The sequence below is a fragment of the Heterocephalus glaber genome, unplaced genomic scaffold (genome assembly GCF_053883595.1).
Source record: "Heterocephalus glaber isolate CG9 unplaced genomic scaffold, H.glaber_assembly_v1.0 deba00000621, whole genome shotgun sequence".
Classification (NCBI taxonomy): Eukaryota; Metazoa; Chordata; class Mammalia; order Rodentia; family Bathyergidae; genus Heterocephalus; species Heterocephalus glaber.
In genome coordinates, this window is record NW_028258153.1 from 28,120,529 (window position 1) to 28,138,673 (window position 18,145).

Sequence of the window (18,145 nt, forward strand, 5' to 3'; positions counted from 1 at the left end):
TTGGACGCCAGTTGGTGGAGCCCCCGCGGGAAACGGCTCAGCGCAAGGAGCGTGCGCGCCCCCGCCGCGGCGACGGTGGTGGCGAGCGGCGTCAGAGTCTTGGGGGGGGGGCTGACGGCTTCTGGAGGGTGGCGGTGTTGGAAGCGAGAGCTTGCTTAGCCCGTATCGCTTCTGTCCCTAGAACAGGACGGAGTGAGGGCACGAGAGTCGCTTTCGGGGGCTGCCGTCTTCCACGTACACGTCCTCGTGAGGAGCGCAGCTCGGACGCTCCCGCGACCCCGCCAGCTCCCCTTCCTCAGGCCTCGAGGCGGCGGCGGCGGCGGCGGCAGCGGCGGCGGCGGCGGCAGCAGCAGCAGCAGCCAGCGAGACAGCAGCGTACCTCTCCCCACCCCTTCCCCTCATTCCCCCGCCCGAAAGGGCCCGGTCTGCGCCCCACCCCACCCCCCCGTCCTCCCGCTACGCTGCCGCCATGTCGGCGCAGGCCCAGATGCGCGCGATGCTGGACCAGTTGATGGGCACCTCCCGGGACGGTAAGCCTCTGCCAGAGCCCTGGGGGTGGGGGAGGGGACAGGGCCGACGATGGAAGGGGTCCGAGGGCGCACCTGGGCGCGCGCGTGTGGCTGAATAAGGGGCTCCCAGATTGGTAACACGAGGTCCCCGGCTCCCGTCCCACCCAATCAGGGCTTGGCAGGCGGGCTTGGGGGCGGTGACTGTGCGGATTGGCGGGAACTGCTGCCAATGGGGCTAGGCGAGGCGGGGGGGGGGCGCGAAAGGAGAGTTTGTGCTTTTACTGTTGACTTGGCTAGGATGGGAGAGCCCACGTCTCTAGTGCGTAGTCCGGCGGCCCGTTTTGTCGCCGATTAGGTACCTGCGGACCGCTAAAGCCTCCGCCCAGATATAGTTCCTTAAACCGGAGCTTTGGGATCATCTCTTGCGGCGGTCCTCCAGAGTATTCAGAAAGAGCCCCCACCCCCTTCCTGGGTCTGGAGGAAACCTTTACTGCCAACCCCGTCCCGGAGATGCACCATGAAGCCCCACGGAATCAACCATTTTTATGGAAAATCTGACCCAAACCATGGTTTCTTGAAGTGGGTGTGTTTGGCCCCATTTTGTGAAAAGAAAAATGTTATGGCCTGTTTTTCCCAGAGACCTCCATTTTGTTAGACAATTTAATAGAGGCTTTGTTCAGTAAATATTGACAAATTTTGCATGCGCCCTAAATAGAACCATTTTGGAAATTTGATGCCCGGTAAAACTGAGGGAGACAAAGAGTTTTTTAGGCACTTAAGTTAGAATCTGTATAGAAAGCCACTACGTGCTGGATTATCCTTTGTTAAAAAGAGAATTTTAAAATGATGAAATGCTGTTCCTGTTCTGACAATGATAATTCGTAATGTATTCTTTCAAATTCATCTTAAATCCATTCAAACGTGGAGGAAAGGTCTAGTTCAGTACCTAAGCAAACTCTTTGTTTTTATATGTTGCTTGTTTAGGCAAATAGTCTCTTAGCCGATTAAATGCTTTTTTTCTTGACAAGTTATTTAAATTGCTTGGCTTAGCAAAGACAGTTTGTAACAGTAGCTTATAATTTACATAAGTGCTTTGCAGCAAAATATATGAGGTTACAAAAACTATTGCTTTCCAGTATTGATATTTACAATGGCATTTTAGGGGGATTCAGTTTTTTAAAGACCACTTTTGAGAGTACATAGACAAATAGGTGGAGATGGCTAGTCTTTGGTTGTGTAGAGAGAAGGAAAAGATTGGGAAGAAAATGAGTTTTGTTAGTAAACCTTTGAAAGTTAACGTTAATTAAAAATGTCATCTGAGCGTTGGGGTACATGCCTGTGGTCCCAGCACTCTGGGAGGCTGAAGCAGGAGGAAGGCAACTTTGAACCCAGCCTGGGCAATTTAAGCAAGAACCTGTCTCACAACAACAACAACAAAACAAAAACAGGGCTGGGGATGTAGCTTGCTGCAAAGGCCCTGGGTTCAATCCCCAGTGGGGTGGGGGTCAGTGGAGAAACTTTTTAACTGTTAATCATTTTTTACGTTTAGAAAAAAGTGGTTTATAACTGTAGCATGTTTTAATACTGCTTCTTTTACAACGTGAGAGAGGTTATTGGGAACGGGCTTCATCCAGAATCTTAACAGAATGATCCATCTTTATAATTATAGAAATCATTTAAGGCGTACTCTACATGATCCTTTTAATCCTTGATGGATACTATTTTTGATATATTCTTCTGATTGAATTTCCTCTTATTACTGGGAGGGTAATTGGATGAAGAGAACCATCACCTGATACATTTCCAAACTAGACAGTCCATTGCATATATGTATATTTTGGTATATGTATTCCCAGTAGAAAGCTGGATTTCTTAAGATCCATTCTGCTTTGTATACAAATAAATTTACATTTTTTATGTCTGTTACTAGATTTTTTTTTTTAACCTCCAGAGTTATGAATAAACTCGTTTACTAGCCCACCATGCATACTGCTGTATTTAGGTGAAATGAGTGAATTTTCACTGTTGTATTGGCAAGAAGTAAGAAACATACTACTTTCAAGGAAAAGAATGTTTTTTTTAGGTACCTAAATTAGTTCAAGATGTAAGAATCAGCCTATTCTTTTCCTTCTTACTAGATATTTAATGAATTTATGTATTTGAATTTAAAATTCAGGATCTTTAATTAGGATTATTCTTTTTTAGCAGTCAACTTCAAGTTATCCAGGGATAGGGGAACTTGGAGACATCACTGGATAACATCATGTTATTTGAAACCATATAATGGGAAGCCTTGTATTGGACACATGAACAGCTTATGGGGAATGCTGTTGGGTGTCTTTGGCACATAAGAGGTGGAAATGGGGACCCAGGAGGTGGGAGAGAGATGGAAAAGGTAGGTAGGAGGGCATTTCAGACAGCTTTGTCTATTTATTTTTAATCTGAGAGACTAAGTATAAAGCAGCTACTCTGTTTTTGGGTAGTGGAGCTCAATGTGGCAATGACTCCCCTCAACATTTAGTGTCCTATCTTTAAAAATCTGCAGTAGTGTATCAGTCCCATGGCTCTGGGAACATGTTGCTCCCCTTTTCCAAAAGATTTCTTCTCTCTTCCCTTTCCAACAGTTTTTAATTAGTACCTTTATATAAAGTCCTTGGAGATGTAAATCTATTAGTTGTATCTTATCTTGAATTATTTAAATCAGTTAATCATTTACATTATTTAAGTTTCACTGGAATCCTCAGGAATAGGAATTTTGGTAGCAGGGAGAGGTGATTTGGGATTTCTGGGCACATCCAGAGAGACAGGATTTGGTGAGTTGGTGCGGTGGGGGCTTTGGTAGTTAAGAGGGCAGCATAATGGCACCGGGAGGCTGGGCAGGGGTGTGACTAGGAGGTGGGAGAGGAATGCATAAGGGAGGTGGGAGGGCCAAAGACAAACTTTGCCTTCTTTGCAATTTTGCCTAGGGCCCTGGTGGTGGCAACCGCCTGTGTGCCACTGAAAATCGTGCCGATGCCTGGCATACTGCATAAATGGAAGCAGGGTACCGCGTGAGTTGAAACATTGGTCACACTATATAAAGTTTGTATATGTGAATCAGTGTAACTCATACCCATGTAACTGGGGGCTCTGACTGTATTTGGATTTTTCTAATAAGGCATCATGGGCTAAGAAAAGAGCACTGGGCTGAGACTCAGGGGACCTGGTCTCTAATTGTAACCTTGGGTAAGTCACTTAACCTTTTTTGCCTCAAGTTAAATCTGTAATTTGTTATGGGAAACTAAATTTCCTGTTACACTAAAGAAAAGTTGAAAAGTAAATGTAAAGTTTTTTTAAAAGGAAGGAATCATAAGTAGATGTTAATTACTAATATCTTGAGTTTAAGGTTCATTATGTTTTACAAATACTTTTTGTTTTAGTTATTAGCATTAGTAAAATAGATTTTTTTTCCCTAAACATTTTCCATTTAGCAGGGGATTTAGCTCAGTGGTTCCAGTGCGCATCTAGTGTGCGCAAGGTTAGTGCGCGCAAGGTCTGAATTCGATCCCGTACCAAAAACAAAAAAAATTTCCATTTGATAGTAGGGAGGAGCCATACAGGAAAAATAAAGAGCACTTAAACAGACTGATCATTTTGATTGGGTTGGATTAATTGCACGGAGGCCTTAGTGAAAGCTCTTTTGCCAGCATCACAGTTTGGTTGTAAGAAGCCTCTAGTCTTGATCCCAGAAAGGCCTGGGAAGGTTCTGGGGGTTAGGAATGAAACAAAACAGTCGGGTTTAAATAATATCCTAAATTTAGAGATTAGGGAATTTACAGAGGGTTGTACTAAAGGTTCACGTCTTTTAATTACTTTGAATGGTAGCAGAGATCATCTCTTGAGAGGATAAAACAGGCAAGCAGTGACAGTACCCTCAAATCCTGTAGACTAGGGCTGGGGATTTAGCTCAGTGGTTCCACCACCTGCCTGGCAAGTGCAAGGTCCCGAGTTCGATCCTGGTACCAAAAAAATAAACAACCTGTAGACTAAGATGTACTAGAAAACAATGTTAAGGAGCTGGGCATGGTAATGGACACCTATAATCCAAGCACTTGGGAAGCTGAGGCAGGAGGATCACCATGAGTTTGAGGCTAGCCTGGGCTACATAGTGAGTCTGAGGCCAGCCTGAACTAGTGAGACCCTGTCTCAACCCCCCCCCCCCCCAAATCTTATAGTATCATCAGTTGTCTATGGTTAGGGACTGGTTTGGGCAAATTAAAACTTTCAGACGATTTTAGCTGTTTTTAGTGGTAATATTATTAAAACTACACTTTCACAATTAACAGGATATAAACATAATATTCCTGCTGATCAGTTACATTGTTTATGATAGTTTATGCAATACAAAATTGAAGGATATTCAGGAGATTCCTAAGAAAATAAATTCAGAAAGTAATTTACCGGTTCCTAATACGAGCTTAGTGATACCAGCTGTACATCATTGCTGCCTTCCTGGAAAATTATTGGATCAAAGATTGAAGTAGTGTGTCCTCTCTCTCTTTTTCTCTCTTTTTTGTGCTGCTGGGCGTTGAACTCAGGGCCTTATACAAGAAGTGATGCTTTCTTCAGTGGGTTTTCTTCTTTATGGAATCATCTTTACTGTAACCTGTGTCTTGACTTGTCATCAACATTAAATGCACTTTCTCTTAATTTTCTCTCATTAACATAACTATTTCTTGATCAGTTGTAAGCCATTCTTGTATTCCACTTGGATCATTCATTCTAAGTGAAGGAGGCGTAGCCATTAATGTACAAACACACATAATGGGATATATCTTAGTCTAGAGCTTGTAAATTCTTTAACTGTAAGAAATTTTAGCAAACTTCAGATCAAACAGTAGTTTCTGACTTTATCATATTTCCAAGCATGTCCAAAGCACTGAAAGTGGACAGCACCTTACCTAACTAAATGAATCAGTTAAATTTCTTCTCATTTTGCATTTTGAACTCAATATTTCTACATATAGAGCAGCCCAGAAAACAATGATGTCATTTCATAGAACTCTGGTTTGTCCTTGGATTCTCTATAATTGTTTAGCTTTCCTCAAGTAAGCAAGCCTAAGTTTCTGAGACATTGCAGGCAAAAAAAACTCCCAAAAAACTGAAGCCTGGTGTGATAGCATCATAAGTTCAAGGCCAGCTTGAGTAACTTAGACCCAATGTTAAAATTTAAAAAAAGAAGAAAAGAATTAAGAAAAGGTCTGTAGATACAAAGATTGGTGGCAGAGCACTTGCCTAGCACGTGTGAGGCCCTGGGTTTGATCCTCAGCATCACAAAACCAAACCAAAGAAAAATTATTTTGTCTATTTCTGCAGAAGCTCTATAAGCAGCAAGTAATGCTTTGATGATCTAGTTTAGGTAGAATATTTAATGAACTGCATGTTCAAGACAAGGAGTTCAGAGGCAAGTAGGTATCCTAGGTCAGGGTTAGTGAGTCATTGTTCAGTAACAAGTGTTTCATAAAAGCCTTGAAGTTGAGGCAGATGGCTTGAAACTGAAGGTAGGTAAGTGTGGGCAAGACCAGGTAAGTTGAAACATACTCTTTTAGGAGTGGGAATTGAGAAAGGTGCTTGAAGTAGACTGAATTCTTTTTTTTTTTTTGGCACCAGGGATCGAACTCGGGTCCTCGTGCTTGTGCAGCAGGCTGCAAAACCACTGAGCTAAATCCCTGGCCCGAAGTAGACTGAATTCTTACAGTTCACTGTTGTCAGTGCTGTTAGTATAGCTTTTGAGGAAATAACCCAGTTCTGTCCAACTTAGTCTACTAAGAAATTGTAGACTGAAATGATGAAGGAAGTTGTAATATGTTGCTGGAGAAGGAATGAGGCAGTGTAGGGGTAAGTTTTTCACCGGAACCTTGTTGTTTTAGCACTTGAATAAAAATTCTGTTCCCTTTTGATTAAAATTTTCATGCACTGGCAGCTGCTGGGGTAAAAATTGAAGACAAGGTCAAAATAGATCATTTAATCAATGTAAGATTATTGAAGATATAGAGAGAAGTAGTTTATAAAAGTTGAAATAGTCTATAGCTTCCTTTTTTTGGTACTGGGGATCGAACTCAGGTCCTTGTACTTGGGAGGCAGGCAGGCAGGCAGGCAGCGGCATCATGGAGCTAAATCCCCAGGCCCCATGTTTTTGTTCTTTAACAGTAACAAAGTTTTATCAAAGTTAGGAAAAGAAACAGGCTCTGCAGAGTGAGTTTGGGCCAAGTAAAAATAGGAAAAGAAGTACAGTTTGCAGGGTGAGAGCAGGCCCTGGCAAGAGAGAGCTCAGTGGCCTGTGTTTTTGTTTTAACTGAAAAACTATGACAGAACTTTAAAATGGTGTAATTCAGCCAACTGAATAAATGTCATATTTTGCTATTTAACATTGGCCAGAAAAAGAAGTCTTTAAAATTTCTTTTTCTTTGAAACACTCAGTATTGATCCATATGTTCTAATTTATTTGGGAACTTTGTACAACTGATGTTTGATCTATTTGACTCAACATGAAAAGAATTGTTAACCAGTTGCCTTTGCTGAATCTATTGTCATATCTTCTGAACATGGTAAATTGATTTGTTTTTATTTTGTTGAGATCTCAGATTTCTGCAAACATCAATTAGCTCTTTCAGAGTTAAACTTCCAAAGCTTTGCTTTTCATTAGAAGTAGTTTCATTAGAAGTAGTGGTAGTATGTACAGTATACAGTATCTAGTTCTGTATTATGTTCTGTGCTACTGTTAAGTTACATAATATACCCGTTTCAGTTGCTTGAGGGTATATTTTATTTTATCATTTTTTGGTACGGGGGATCGAACTCTGGTCATTGTGCTTGAGAGGCAGGGGGACAGAACCACTGAGCTAAGTCCTCGGCCCAAGGGTATATTTTAGATAAGGGGCTGGTTCTCTGTCTACCTGCTTTTTGTAAATAAAGTTCTATTGAAACATGATCATGCCCACTAATATACCTACTGCCATGGTTGCTTTACCTTACACAAAGCAGAGTTGAATAGTTGTCCAAGAGGGGCCAGGGATTTAGCTCAGTGGTTTTGCTGCCTGCTACACAAGTGCAAGGACCAGAGTTCAATCCCTGGTACCAAAAAAAATATATATGGAAGCCTGAGATGTTTACTATCTTGTTCTTTTAAAAAAGAGCTTGTGGGGCTGGGGATGTAGCTCAGCAGTACAGTGCCTGCCTGGCAACCACAAGGTCCCCAATACCCCCCAAAAATAAGACCTTGTGAATCACTGTTCTGGGTCACTAAGGTCCCCAGACCAGCAACCTCAGTATCATCTATTAATTAGCAATGCAAATTCTTAGGGCCCACTTACTGAATCAAAAGTTTTGTAGATGGAGGCCAGCAGTCAGTGTTTCAAAAAGTCTTCCAGGTGGGGTTGAAGGCATATGCCTGTAATCCCAGCGCTCAGGAGAGCCTGAACTACATAGTGAGACACTGTCTCAAAAAAATAAGTCTTTTAAGTGATTCTGATGCCCATTAAAATTTTGAGAAACTCTTGTAGAATGAATGTTTCCCAAATGTTAGTCACATTATCTTTACTATTTTTACTGTTTTCTATTTCTTTAATATCTTTTGTTAATTCACTTTCTGAAGATTTAAGTTAATTTTGAAATGAAGATTATATCACCACAGAAACAAATACAATTGAAGCAAAATGGTGTAATAAAGATATGGCTAGACTCTTGTCAATTAAATGTTTACTGTGGATTTGTTTGTGAAACATATTAAATATATTGCTAGATAGAAACTTCTTTTGTGATATAATCATGATAAATAGTAGTGTTTAAAATGTCTTGTTGATAAAATCACATAATCCTTGTCCTTTTTTGTGTAAATCCATACTTTGGAAAACCTGTTGTAGTAGGTATTAGTATGAGAAGAAAGTTACTGAGCTGTATATACCCAAACCTCTAAGTTGAAATGACTAGTCAGAAATACAGACTGAGACAGAGAGATTTCAAGAGATCTCTGAGATCTCCTTCTAGATCAGTATGAGATTACCTTATTTAGCTTGATTTCTTACCTTTCCTTTAGTGTTTTTAGTCCGTGGTGATATGGAATTTCACTAACCAGTTCCACATGAGAATGTGAAGAGAATTCTGGAATAGAAACTAAGGGAGAGGAGCTGGGCATAGTGGTGCATGCCTGTAATCCCAGCACTTGGGAGGCTGAGGCAGGAGGCTTGCTGCGAGTTCGAGGCCAGCCTGGGCTGCATAGTGAGTTCAAGGACAGCCTTAACTACATAGTGAGACCCTGTTTCAAAAACCGAAGCAAGAAACTGAGAGAGAGAGGCTATGATTCTGCATTATGGACGGGGAAACAGAGCAGGGGATGATTCCTGGGAAAGCTGACCCTAACCCTAACCTCAGTCTAGAAACCATTTATTAGTAGTATGAAAAATTCCTGTTACAATTTAATTTGCCCAAGGCAATAGAAGAAATACTTCCCCCAGTGGTGTTCTGTGTATGTATTGGTTGATGTGTCTTAAGGTCTAGTAATTATTGATAGCAGTAGAATTTTTCTTTCCTTAGTAGTCCCAGATTGATAAGGTTCTTTTTGTCATTCCGTTTCTTAGACATTACAGACATGCTCTATCCTCCTTTGACTCTGTAATAAAATAATCCTAGAGGGACCAAAAATGTGGGAATGGAGATCTACGCAGTTATGTTTATTTTTAAACACATCCTGTGATACTGCTAATAAGTACCTGAATTCCAAACAGAATATTAAAAAAACTATGAAGGAGCCTGGCTGGTGTGATGGTGCTGGCCTACAATTCTACCTACTTGGGAAACTGAGGCAAGAGGATTGCAAGTTTGAGGCCAGTCTGGGCAACTTAGTGAGACCCTGCCTCAAAAGAAAGAAGAGAAAAAGAAAAAAGGCTGGGAATGTAGTTCAGTGATAGATTACTTGCTTAGCATGTATGAGGCTGTGGGTTTAATCCTTAGTACCACAGAAAAAGAAAAAGTGTCCGAAGGACTATCAAACTCTTTAAATGAACAGATGTTATTTTGCATATTTTTGACAGATTTTAAAAAGTGAGTAAAGAATTACAAATAAAGTGCCTTATATTTCCCTTCACTGTCTCAGTCCTTCCCTAGAGACAACCTTTCTGGTGAATTCACTGTGTATTCAGTGTACTGCAATATTTCTGCTGTGTTGTTTTAGTTTTTAAGGCTAACATCTCCTTCATGGTAATCTGTTTTTCATTTTAACTTTATCATTAGGTTGTCTGTTCTCTTTTCTTTTATTTTTTTCTTTGTTGGTTTTAGATTTGAGGAGACTTTCCTTGGCTTTTTTATCACTGTCAATAGCTGATACCACCAGTCTTTTTCAATAGATAATTTAATAGATAAGTCAGCCAGTCATTTTTTCTTTGATTCTTTTCAGTTCTTTATAGCCAAAGATAGCTTTCATTACCTCTAATTTTGTATGTGGAGGCCTGGGGATTTAGCTCAGTGGTTCTGCCGCCTGCCTTGCAAGCGCAGGACTGGAGTTCGATCCCCAGTACCAAAAAAAAAAAAAAAACCAAAAATAATTTTGTATGTGGTAAAATTCTGGATGATAGAAGATACCAGATATCCAGAGTACGAGTATAACTTATCAGAATTGCAGTTCTGCAAGTATCAAAATATAAAATTTAGCAAGCTGCAATTTTTTATGACATACATCTTAAATTCAATATAAGCTTTTAAATTTAAATATTCAGCTTTTCTAGCGGTCCTCTTAAATCTAAGAGAAGAAAGTCCCCCCCAGAATATGATGGGGGATTCCTGCCAGATGCAGAGACTCTGCTTGTGTAGTGAGAGAAGATAGGGTTGTGGTGGGTTTAGTAGAGCCTTAGAAAGTAGCTACTTGAGTGTTTCTGTTCTCACATCCCCATCATGACTACTCTGTTAACTCTTTTTTTTGGTACCAAGGATTGAACTCCGAACCTTGCGCTTTTGAGGCAGGCGCTGGAACCACTGAGCTAAATCCCAGGCCCCACTGTTAACTCTTAAAGACCTATACACCTTTTCTCTTATCACCAAGGCTATTTCCTGGTCTCATTCTTTTGTAATTTTCTTACATGGATTTTCATAGACATGAAGGCTGGATTTTTTTTTTAACTTTAAGACATTAATATATGATCAGATCCAACAAGGATGAACTACTTCTTTTTTTTTTTTTTTTTTGGTACCGGGGATCGAACTCGAGTCCTTGTGCTTGCGCAGCAGATGCCGAAACCACTGAGCTAAATCCCCGACCCAAGGATGAACTTCTTTTGGAATGTTTTTCTACACTGAGTATTTTAAAATGTTGAGCTTATCATGGGGATTATGGCAGGGGTAATATTAGCACCTCTTTATGATTGTAAACCTATAAGACCATGTGAACCAAAGGATTAAGAGGGATAGCCTTTCTGAATTGTGTAGTATCTTTATGTTTTCATTTTCTGTAGGTCAGGAAAGCTGCTATTACTCAGCATGACTATAAATTTAGAAAAAAATGACTTGATGTTACAGTTGCAAGGCAGACTGTCATCACTCTTATAATAAGTATGTCTGAGAAGTATAAGGTATCAAACCATAAATGTTTTCAAAGCATCTGTGGCTGTATTAAGAGACAGTAGAGAGTCCTTTTTCAACCCTAAATATTGAACTGCTGAAATATGCAGTGAGTTAGTCTGTGTACATTTATTAACAAGGCAGCAGGGAGTGAAGGAGTAGTAAGTTTATTTTTTTCTTAAAAGGTTACTTACAAAAGGTTTATATAGGTGGAGGCTAAAGGAACGACAAAGATGGTACAATTAGTGTAATTAAAGTTAGTACAGTTGATGAAGAAGTGTGAGGAAAGTGTAAAGATGATCAGGCTGGTTTCTTAGTATAGTAGTCACCAAGCAGCAGTAATCACGTGCTTTTACCCTGGATCCACATGAAGACACAAGGGTTTACTTGTGCATTTCTTAAGGTCTTGGAGCCCTGGAGTAGACTAGAAACTGGCCATGGATCTTTATGTAGTTCCCATATATTGGAAGAATTGGTAGAGAGGAACATTTCTGTACATTTGGGGTATGAAGGGGACAGAGAGACCAGAGCTTTAAGCTTTCAATTCTGTACTTCTCATTTTAGGGTCAGCTTTCCTATCATTGAAGGCATATGGATCTTATTTCAAAGGAAAAGAACCTGCTCTGTCTCAAGCCAGCTGTGACATGTGGCCCCTAAAATGTGTATCTTTGGGGAATGATTTGGTTGTCACACTGGAAAATGTGGGAGCCACTCCCTCCCTGGCCTCATTTATAGACATGGGAATGCTTCCATTGCTTTGTGTGCTGTTGAATTTCTCCTCCCTCTTTGTTTTCCCTAAGCTAAGCTGTAAATTCTGTACAAAAGAAATATTGATTGCCTTTATAAATTGCTTGCCATTAATGCCTGATAACATGCAGTAAGATAGGATTCTGCATATATTAAATATGTCAAATATTACAAACTTTAAGCTTTTGAAATTATAATACTAAACTCAGTTCACTTTTGCTTAGCCTTCACAGTTGTTGATCACATAGCATGGTCATCCACTCACAGCTTAAAAAAATACAGGGAGCATCGGAGAGAATGGGTAAAGTAAAATTTTGATGTTTTTAAAATAGCACCTAAATCTATGAAAGTTAATTTGGTTTATTGTTTGTATGGGTGGGAGAGGGTGGGTGGTAATAGGGAGGGGGGTGGGTATCTGGAAAATAACATGCACCATGTACAATGTGAGATAACCACCTAGGTTAAGGTTTTAAGTGTTAACTCCTAAACATTTAAGTCAGTTTCAGAAAAGGCAGGGGCATAAAAGGCAGTGTTACTACTTATAATGGGGTTATTTTTCCCTCCCTAGAGATTGAAGGGGATTTTGAGAATAGCGGTATTAAATAGTTTGGGCAGGAGCCCTCTTTTTAGATTGGCCTGATCATATCCCCGAGTGAAGCTGCCGACTCAAATACCACCTTAGGCTCTATTACATTGGTGAAACACTTAAGAATGTCCAGCTTTTATTGTATACCTGTGACTCAGATGATCTCTGATAAAGGATATAATTCATGATATCCATGAAGGGTTGAACAAAAGAGAGAGATAAGGGAGTTGTGACTTCGAGGGTACTTGCTTGGATAAGAAGTATTAATAGATTAATAGAACTTTTGGTGCTTCTATTCAAATAAAAGGCTCTTCGCCTACCAAAGTTCTAAATCAAATTTCTAATTCTAAAAACTTGACGTTGCAGTATCTGCAAAACTTAGTTAATTATTGTGGAGGTTATAGGACAGAGTCCTGCATGTTTATGTAGGTAGGACAATTTTTTTGTTGTTGACTTGAATAACTTGGAGTTATTCAGTGGAGTCTGTGCTCCATTAAATTTTTTTTTAAACTTTGTCTATATACTAAAAATGTGGATTGAAAAATAAAGACATTAAATTTTACCCCCAAAATATTATTCTGGCCTCAACTTTCTGTTTATCTACATGAAGCCATTTGCCAAAGGCAAATATGATTTAGTTACTGTTCCCCAAACCTTCTTGCCGGTCAGCTTTGTCAGAGATATTACTTCTGTGTAGAATATTCTTTCTTCTCTTTTCCTTTGCTCTAAGTCCTATCTGTCTTTAATTTTGGCTTCTACTTACTCCATGAAGCTTTTCCCAACCTCTCCAGTCATTGATGGTATTTCTAGTCTTAAAATTCTTTTAAGTACTATCTATTCAAAACACCCATTTGGCACTTGGATCATGCTACCTCGTGTTCCTACTTGTTAATGATGTATCCTGTTTCTCTACCGAAGTATGAGCTCCTTGAGGGTGGAGCAGTGCTTGTCTTATGCTCTGGAAACTACATTGCCTGGTACAGAGAATAGAATCACTGATAGGTTGGATTCTGTGATTTGGAGCCAACATCAGTGTGACAGGGCAATTTTCCCCCTGTAGTTTATTTTTTTAGATTCTATATGAGAAGAAATTTTTAGGCGAGTGACTCACACAATTTAGGTTATTTTTATGTGACTGATGTCCAAAATAGCCAAAAAATGAAATGGATTGAGTTCTTAAGATATTTCCTTGTATCATAAGGAACTTTCTTTCATATATGTTCCCTGTTTGTAGTCTTTTTTTTTTCTTTTTTTTTTTTAAAGGGCACTGTTTTACCTAGTTTCTTTTGAAAAACATGGTTTGGGCCAGATATTTTGACAGAAAACAAAATTACCAGTATTTTTATTTTAAAATTCTATGTTAGTTTAACCAAAGTATACTTTCAAGGCATAAACCTGTGTAAATTTATTAAATACTTCATTGTAGCCAAATTGTATTAAAATAGTAACCTTAAAGTCCTTTAAATAGCACTATTAACATATCAGGTAACAGATCTTCACTAAGTCCCTTGTGGAGTATTTCTGTATCTCAAATTATTAGGTTTATTATTATTTCATTGTTTTTTTGTGTGTTTGGGTTTTTTTTGGTACCTAGGATCGAACTCGGGTCCTTGAGCTTGCCTGCAAGTGGCGAAACCACTGAACCAAATCCCCGGCCCTATTATTTCATTGTTTTAAAGATTTCTGTAATGGCTGATATTCAATGGCCCTTTTATTATATTTGCTACAGTTAAGAGATGTTTATGGAGCAGCCATTCACTTGCAGTGAGGAGTTATTTTAAAATGCTTTTTGATTTGTAGACTTGGTTTTCTTAAAAACCTTATCAGGGCTACTCTTTGCAATATTCTTAGTTGCAATGTTCATATTTTACCTAATAGAGTGTCTTCAGGGCACATATACCTTAGTATTAGATTTAATGTGATTTCTTAGGCAAAAAGTCACCCTACTAGAGGAAATGTTTGATTAGTAAAACTTTGTGAATCTTCATTTTATTCTAAGGCCTAGCTTATACCCTTGAGTCATAAGTTTAACCAAGCACTGTTGTTGTGCTGTCAAAGAGCTTAGCTACTTGTAGCAAGTAGACACCTGGATATGTAAGTTTTTTTGTTTTCCTAATTTAAAAAATTTATCACTTTTGAAGTCCTTAATTAGGGTACAGATTTAAAACAAAAAAGATTTTTTTCTTAAATGATAGGAAACAGAAAGCTCCTACTGTGTAGCTTGGACATTGCGGTGTGAGCTCATCACAGTGCCATCCTAACATGAGGTTGAGGTACTTATTCACTAGTCTTGATAAATACACTTTTTAAAGAGACTTTTTCTTTTAAACCTCAGTTGGCCCTGGACTTTTACTTATGGTTAGGTATCTACTCTAGGGTTACATTTGTTAAATAAATATTATTTTAAAAAATACACTTTGATTTTGTTCACTTTTGTTTTCATATACGAGAATCTTCAGTCAACATGTTCTTCTAGATGCTGTATTGAAATTGCTGGCAGAGTCTATTCTATACAAACTGAACAATCTGGCCCCTTGTTTTATTTGTAAAGGTTCAATGTATCTATGCCTGCCTACTTCAGTCTGCAAGGGAGTGTCAGAAAGGCCCCGCATTCGCCGAGCCGTGAGTTATCACTAACTTTTCAGATGTGTTAATGAATGTGGAACAAAAGCAGTTGTGTTTAAAAGGAAAAAAGGGACCATCAAAATAACCTTTATTATAGTAGCAGGCGTGACCACTAAATGGATTATTCCAAATTGTGTCAGAAATAACCTAGTAGGCACTAGCCTCTAGAAAACCTATTGTTGAACTGCTCTGAAGCTATCATTTTAGCTGTTATTATTTTTTTATGTGTATACCCTGGTGGCAAATTTGAATGTTCTTTAAATATTTTTAACCAGGTTAAAACAATTTGAACAAAATTTTATCCCATACTGTTTTCATTGAATTTAAGCTCTTCGGTATAAGAATATTTGAAGGGTAAAGTTTTAACCTTTTTTATTATTCACAAAAACATATGAATTTGGGCGATTGAATCACTTTTTAGATGAAAGTTTTTGGAGTGCTCCAGGCATTGTCCTCTATAGAGGTATTTATAATCTCTTGGTACCAATAGTTTTTGCTTCAGTAATTCACCAGTAGGTTTTCATCCATTAATGATGATACCAATTTAAGGCTAAAACACCATTTTTTAGGGCTTACCATTTTATATAGAAAGAGGAAACATCCATAAGAGTTTTTTCTTTTGTTTCTTTCCAGAGATGCTAAACAAAAAATTGTAACATCTATATTTTGTTATTAGAGCTAATTACCTTTCTTTTTCTTATAAGAATCTACCATATTTGATAAGCAGGTTGGATGCTTCTGTTGCTTAGGAGGTATTTTGTTTTATATGAAGACAGAATAAATGTAAATTTACCCAGTTGGCGATATATAGCACAGACCACATAAAACTTAGAGCTGTGGAGCCTTTGGAGGCATTAGAAAGTTAACATTTCATTTAGGCAATGTGCCTTTGTTTGACTGGTGTGTAAGTCCTTCTTCCAGGTTTGTACGCTCTTAAACGCGTTATTCTACCCTCTCTAACTCCTCCCAGCAGCAAAAGGGAGACACTTCAGCTGGAACAAAATAGTGGAAGAAATGGCGTCTGGGGTTCAGTGGGGATTCGCAGTGTGTATGCAATGTTTGCAAGATTACTTTTTATGTTTTTCAATTAATGTAAATAATTACAAAATAAATCAATGCTTACTGTCAAGAAGGGAACATTGTATTCGTAGAAACTCTCTTAGTGGGTCTGCTGCAATCGCTTAACCTCTTGGGGCCTCAGTTTTCCTCATCTGCAATATGAAGGAGTTGGACTTGATAAACTTTTAAGGTCCATTCCTGCTCTAAAATCCTATGCTTTCCTGAAGTATTCTATTTAACAGAATGCATTGCTTCCCACTTTGTTTGAATTACATGTGCAGTACATGTACTGCAACTGCATGTTGTCTAAAGTAGTTTTTCTATAGGATGATATAAAAAAGCTAATCCCTCTTGACCTGATTTATAAATGTGTGTGTGTATATAGCCACACATAAAAAGCTAGTGATACTAGGGGTCTCAGAAAATAAATACTTTCCAGTTGTCTAACCTTGAATGTTATTAACTTTTCTATATTACAGGAGACACTACTCGTCAGCGAATCAAATTCAGCGATGACAGAGTATGCAAGAGCCACCTTCTCAACTGTTGCCCCCATGATGTCCTTTCTGGAACTGTACGTATTCATCACATCTATTTGATTACTAGTATACTACAAAGATGAACTATTTACAAAGTCTTAATTTTTTTGTCAGATTATTAGGGAATATTTTAAACAGTTGCCAGAGGAGAGATTTATATCCCTTACATTTGTTTATTCAGATTGATGATTAAATCTATAGTAATGGGTTTCCTCACAGAATTGGTTGATACTTTGTTTTATATTTTTTTCTTCAGAGCAGTTTTTTAAAAGCACTTATTTGGAATACAGAGATAATTAGGATATTGTATAACATTTACACTTTTAGTTCAGAAATAATATAATTTGTTTTTTGTTTGTTTGTTTTTGTTCTTTGAGACAGGATCTCACTAGGTAGTTCAGGCTGGCTTTGAAATCACTAGGTAGTCCAGGCTGGCCTTGAACACGTGGTGATCCTTTTGCCTCAGCTTCTCTAGTGCTGGGATAACAGGTGTGTGCCACCATGCCTGGCTGTGTAATTGATTTTTTAAATTTTACTGTTAAATGGAGACTTTCACCCAGAATGGCATAATTTTTGTTAAGATTTATGCACATTTCTATTGTGGAATCTGTGAGAAAAATATATTAGTAAATACTTAAACATATACAGTTAATTTGAGAGTAGTATTGTTACATAAAATTAATTTGTCTTGTTAACTCCTAATACCATTAGTCTTTAGATTCTGTCTGCAGGTATGGTGATTGATCTTAGAGTATCATTTTAATTTAGAAGGTAAAACACATGATGATGGACTTACTTAATGGAACAAAGAATTTAATTCCTTGACTTTTGAATTAGGTTGAAACGATTATGAAAGCGGTAACACTTCCTCTCACAGATGCCCTTGGTAGGTAGTAGTGGGAGCTGGCTTCATTTCTCATTTGCCAAAACTGACTGAAATTAAAAGATTTCCTCCAGGTGTGGTGGTGCAGGCCTGTAATCTCAGCACTAGGGAGGCTGAGGCAGGAGGATTGCCATGATTTTGAAGCCAGCCTGGGATACATACATATGAGTTCAAGGCCAGCCTGAGCTACATAGTGAGAACCTGTCTCACAAAAAAAAAAAAAGAAAGAAAGATTTCCAGCTTGCCTTTTTTTTTTTTTAAAACCGACTTCCCTTTTTAGAAGCAGTGAGTTCTCTGAGCTACAGATGTCTAAATGAGTGGTTTGTTTTGGTAGGAAGAATTAAATTAAGGACATACCCCAAACAGAACTATCAAAGAATATACAATAGGAAACACTACTGTTATTTTCAAAGTTAGTTGAAACTGTGCTGGGGATTTAGCTCAGTGGTTACGCTGCCTGCTTCACAAGCGCAAGTACCTGAGTTCAATCCCCAGCCCCCCCCGCCCCCCCCAAAAAGATAGTTGAAACTATTATGTTAAAAAAACTTGGGCTGGGGATTTAGCTCAGTGGTTTCGCCGCCTGCTACGCAAGTGCAAAGACCCGAGTTCA

The 18,145-nt window shown here is 38.7% G+C and overlaps 1 protein-coding gene across 17 annotated transcripts in view; it reads left to right on the forward strand.

The window, feature by feature from the left end:
- Positions 1–14: 14 nt before the first annotated feature.
- Positions 15–18,145, forward strand: part of Luc7l2 (LUC7 like 2, pre-mRNA splicing factor) — a 67,595-nt gene continuing 49,464 nt past the window's right edge. For 3 of the 17 annotated variants that reach the window (XM_004851264.4, XM_004851269.4, XM_087205924.1), the window contains exons 1-2: positions 15–530; positions 16,593–16,687. In XM_004851264.4, the coding sequence (XP_004851321.1) occupies positions 470–530; positions 16,593–16,687 (156 nt within the window). In that variant the 5' untranslated portion in view covers positions 15–469. Of the gene's footprint in view, positions 531–3,475; positions 3,560–3,666; positions 3,735–3,797; positions 12,145–12,248; positions 16,103–16,592; positions 16,688–18,145 lie in introns of those variants that run through there. The other 14 variants (XM_087205922.1, XM_087205923.1, XM_087205921.1 and 11 more) reach the window with 13 other exon arrangements.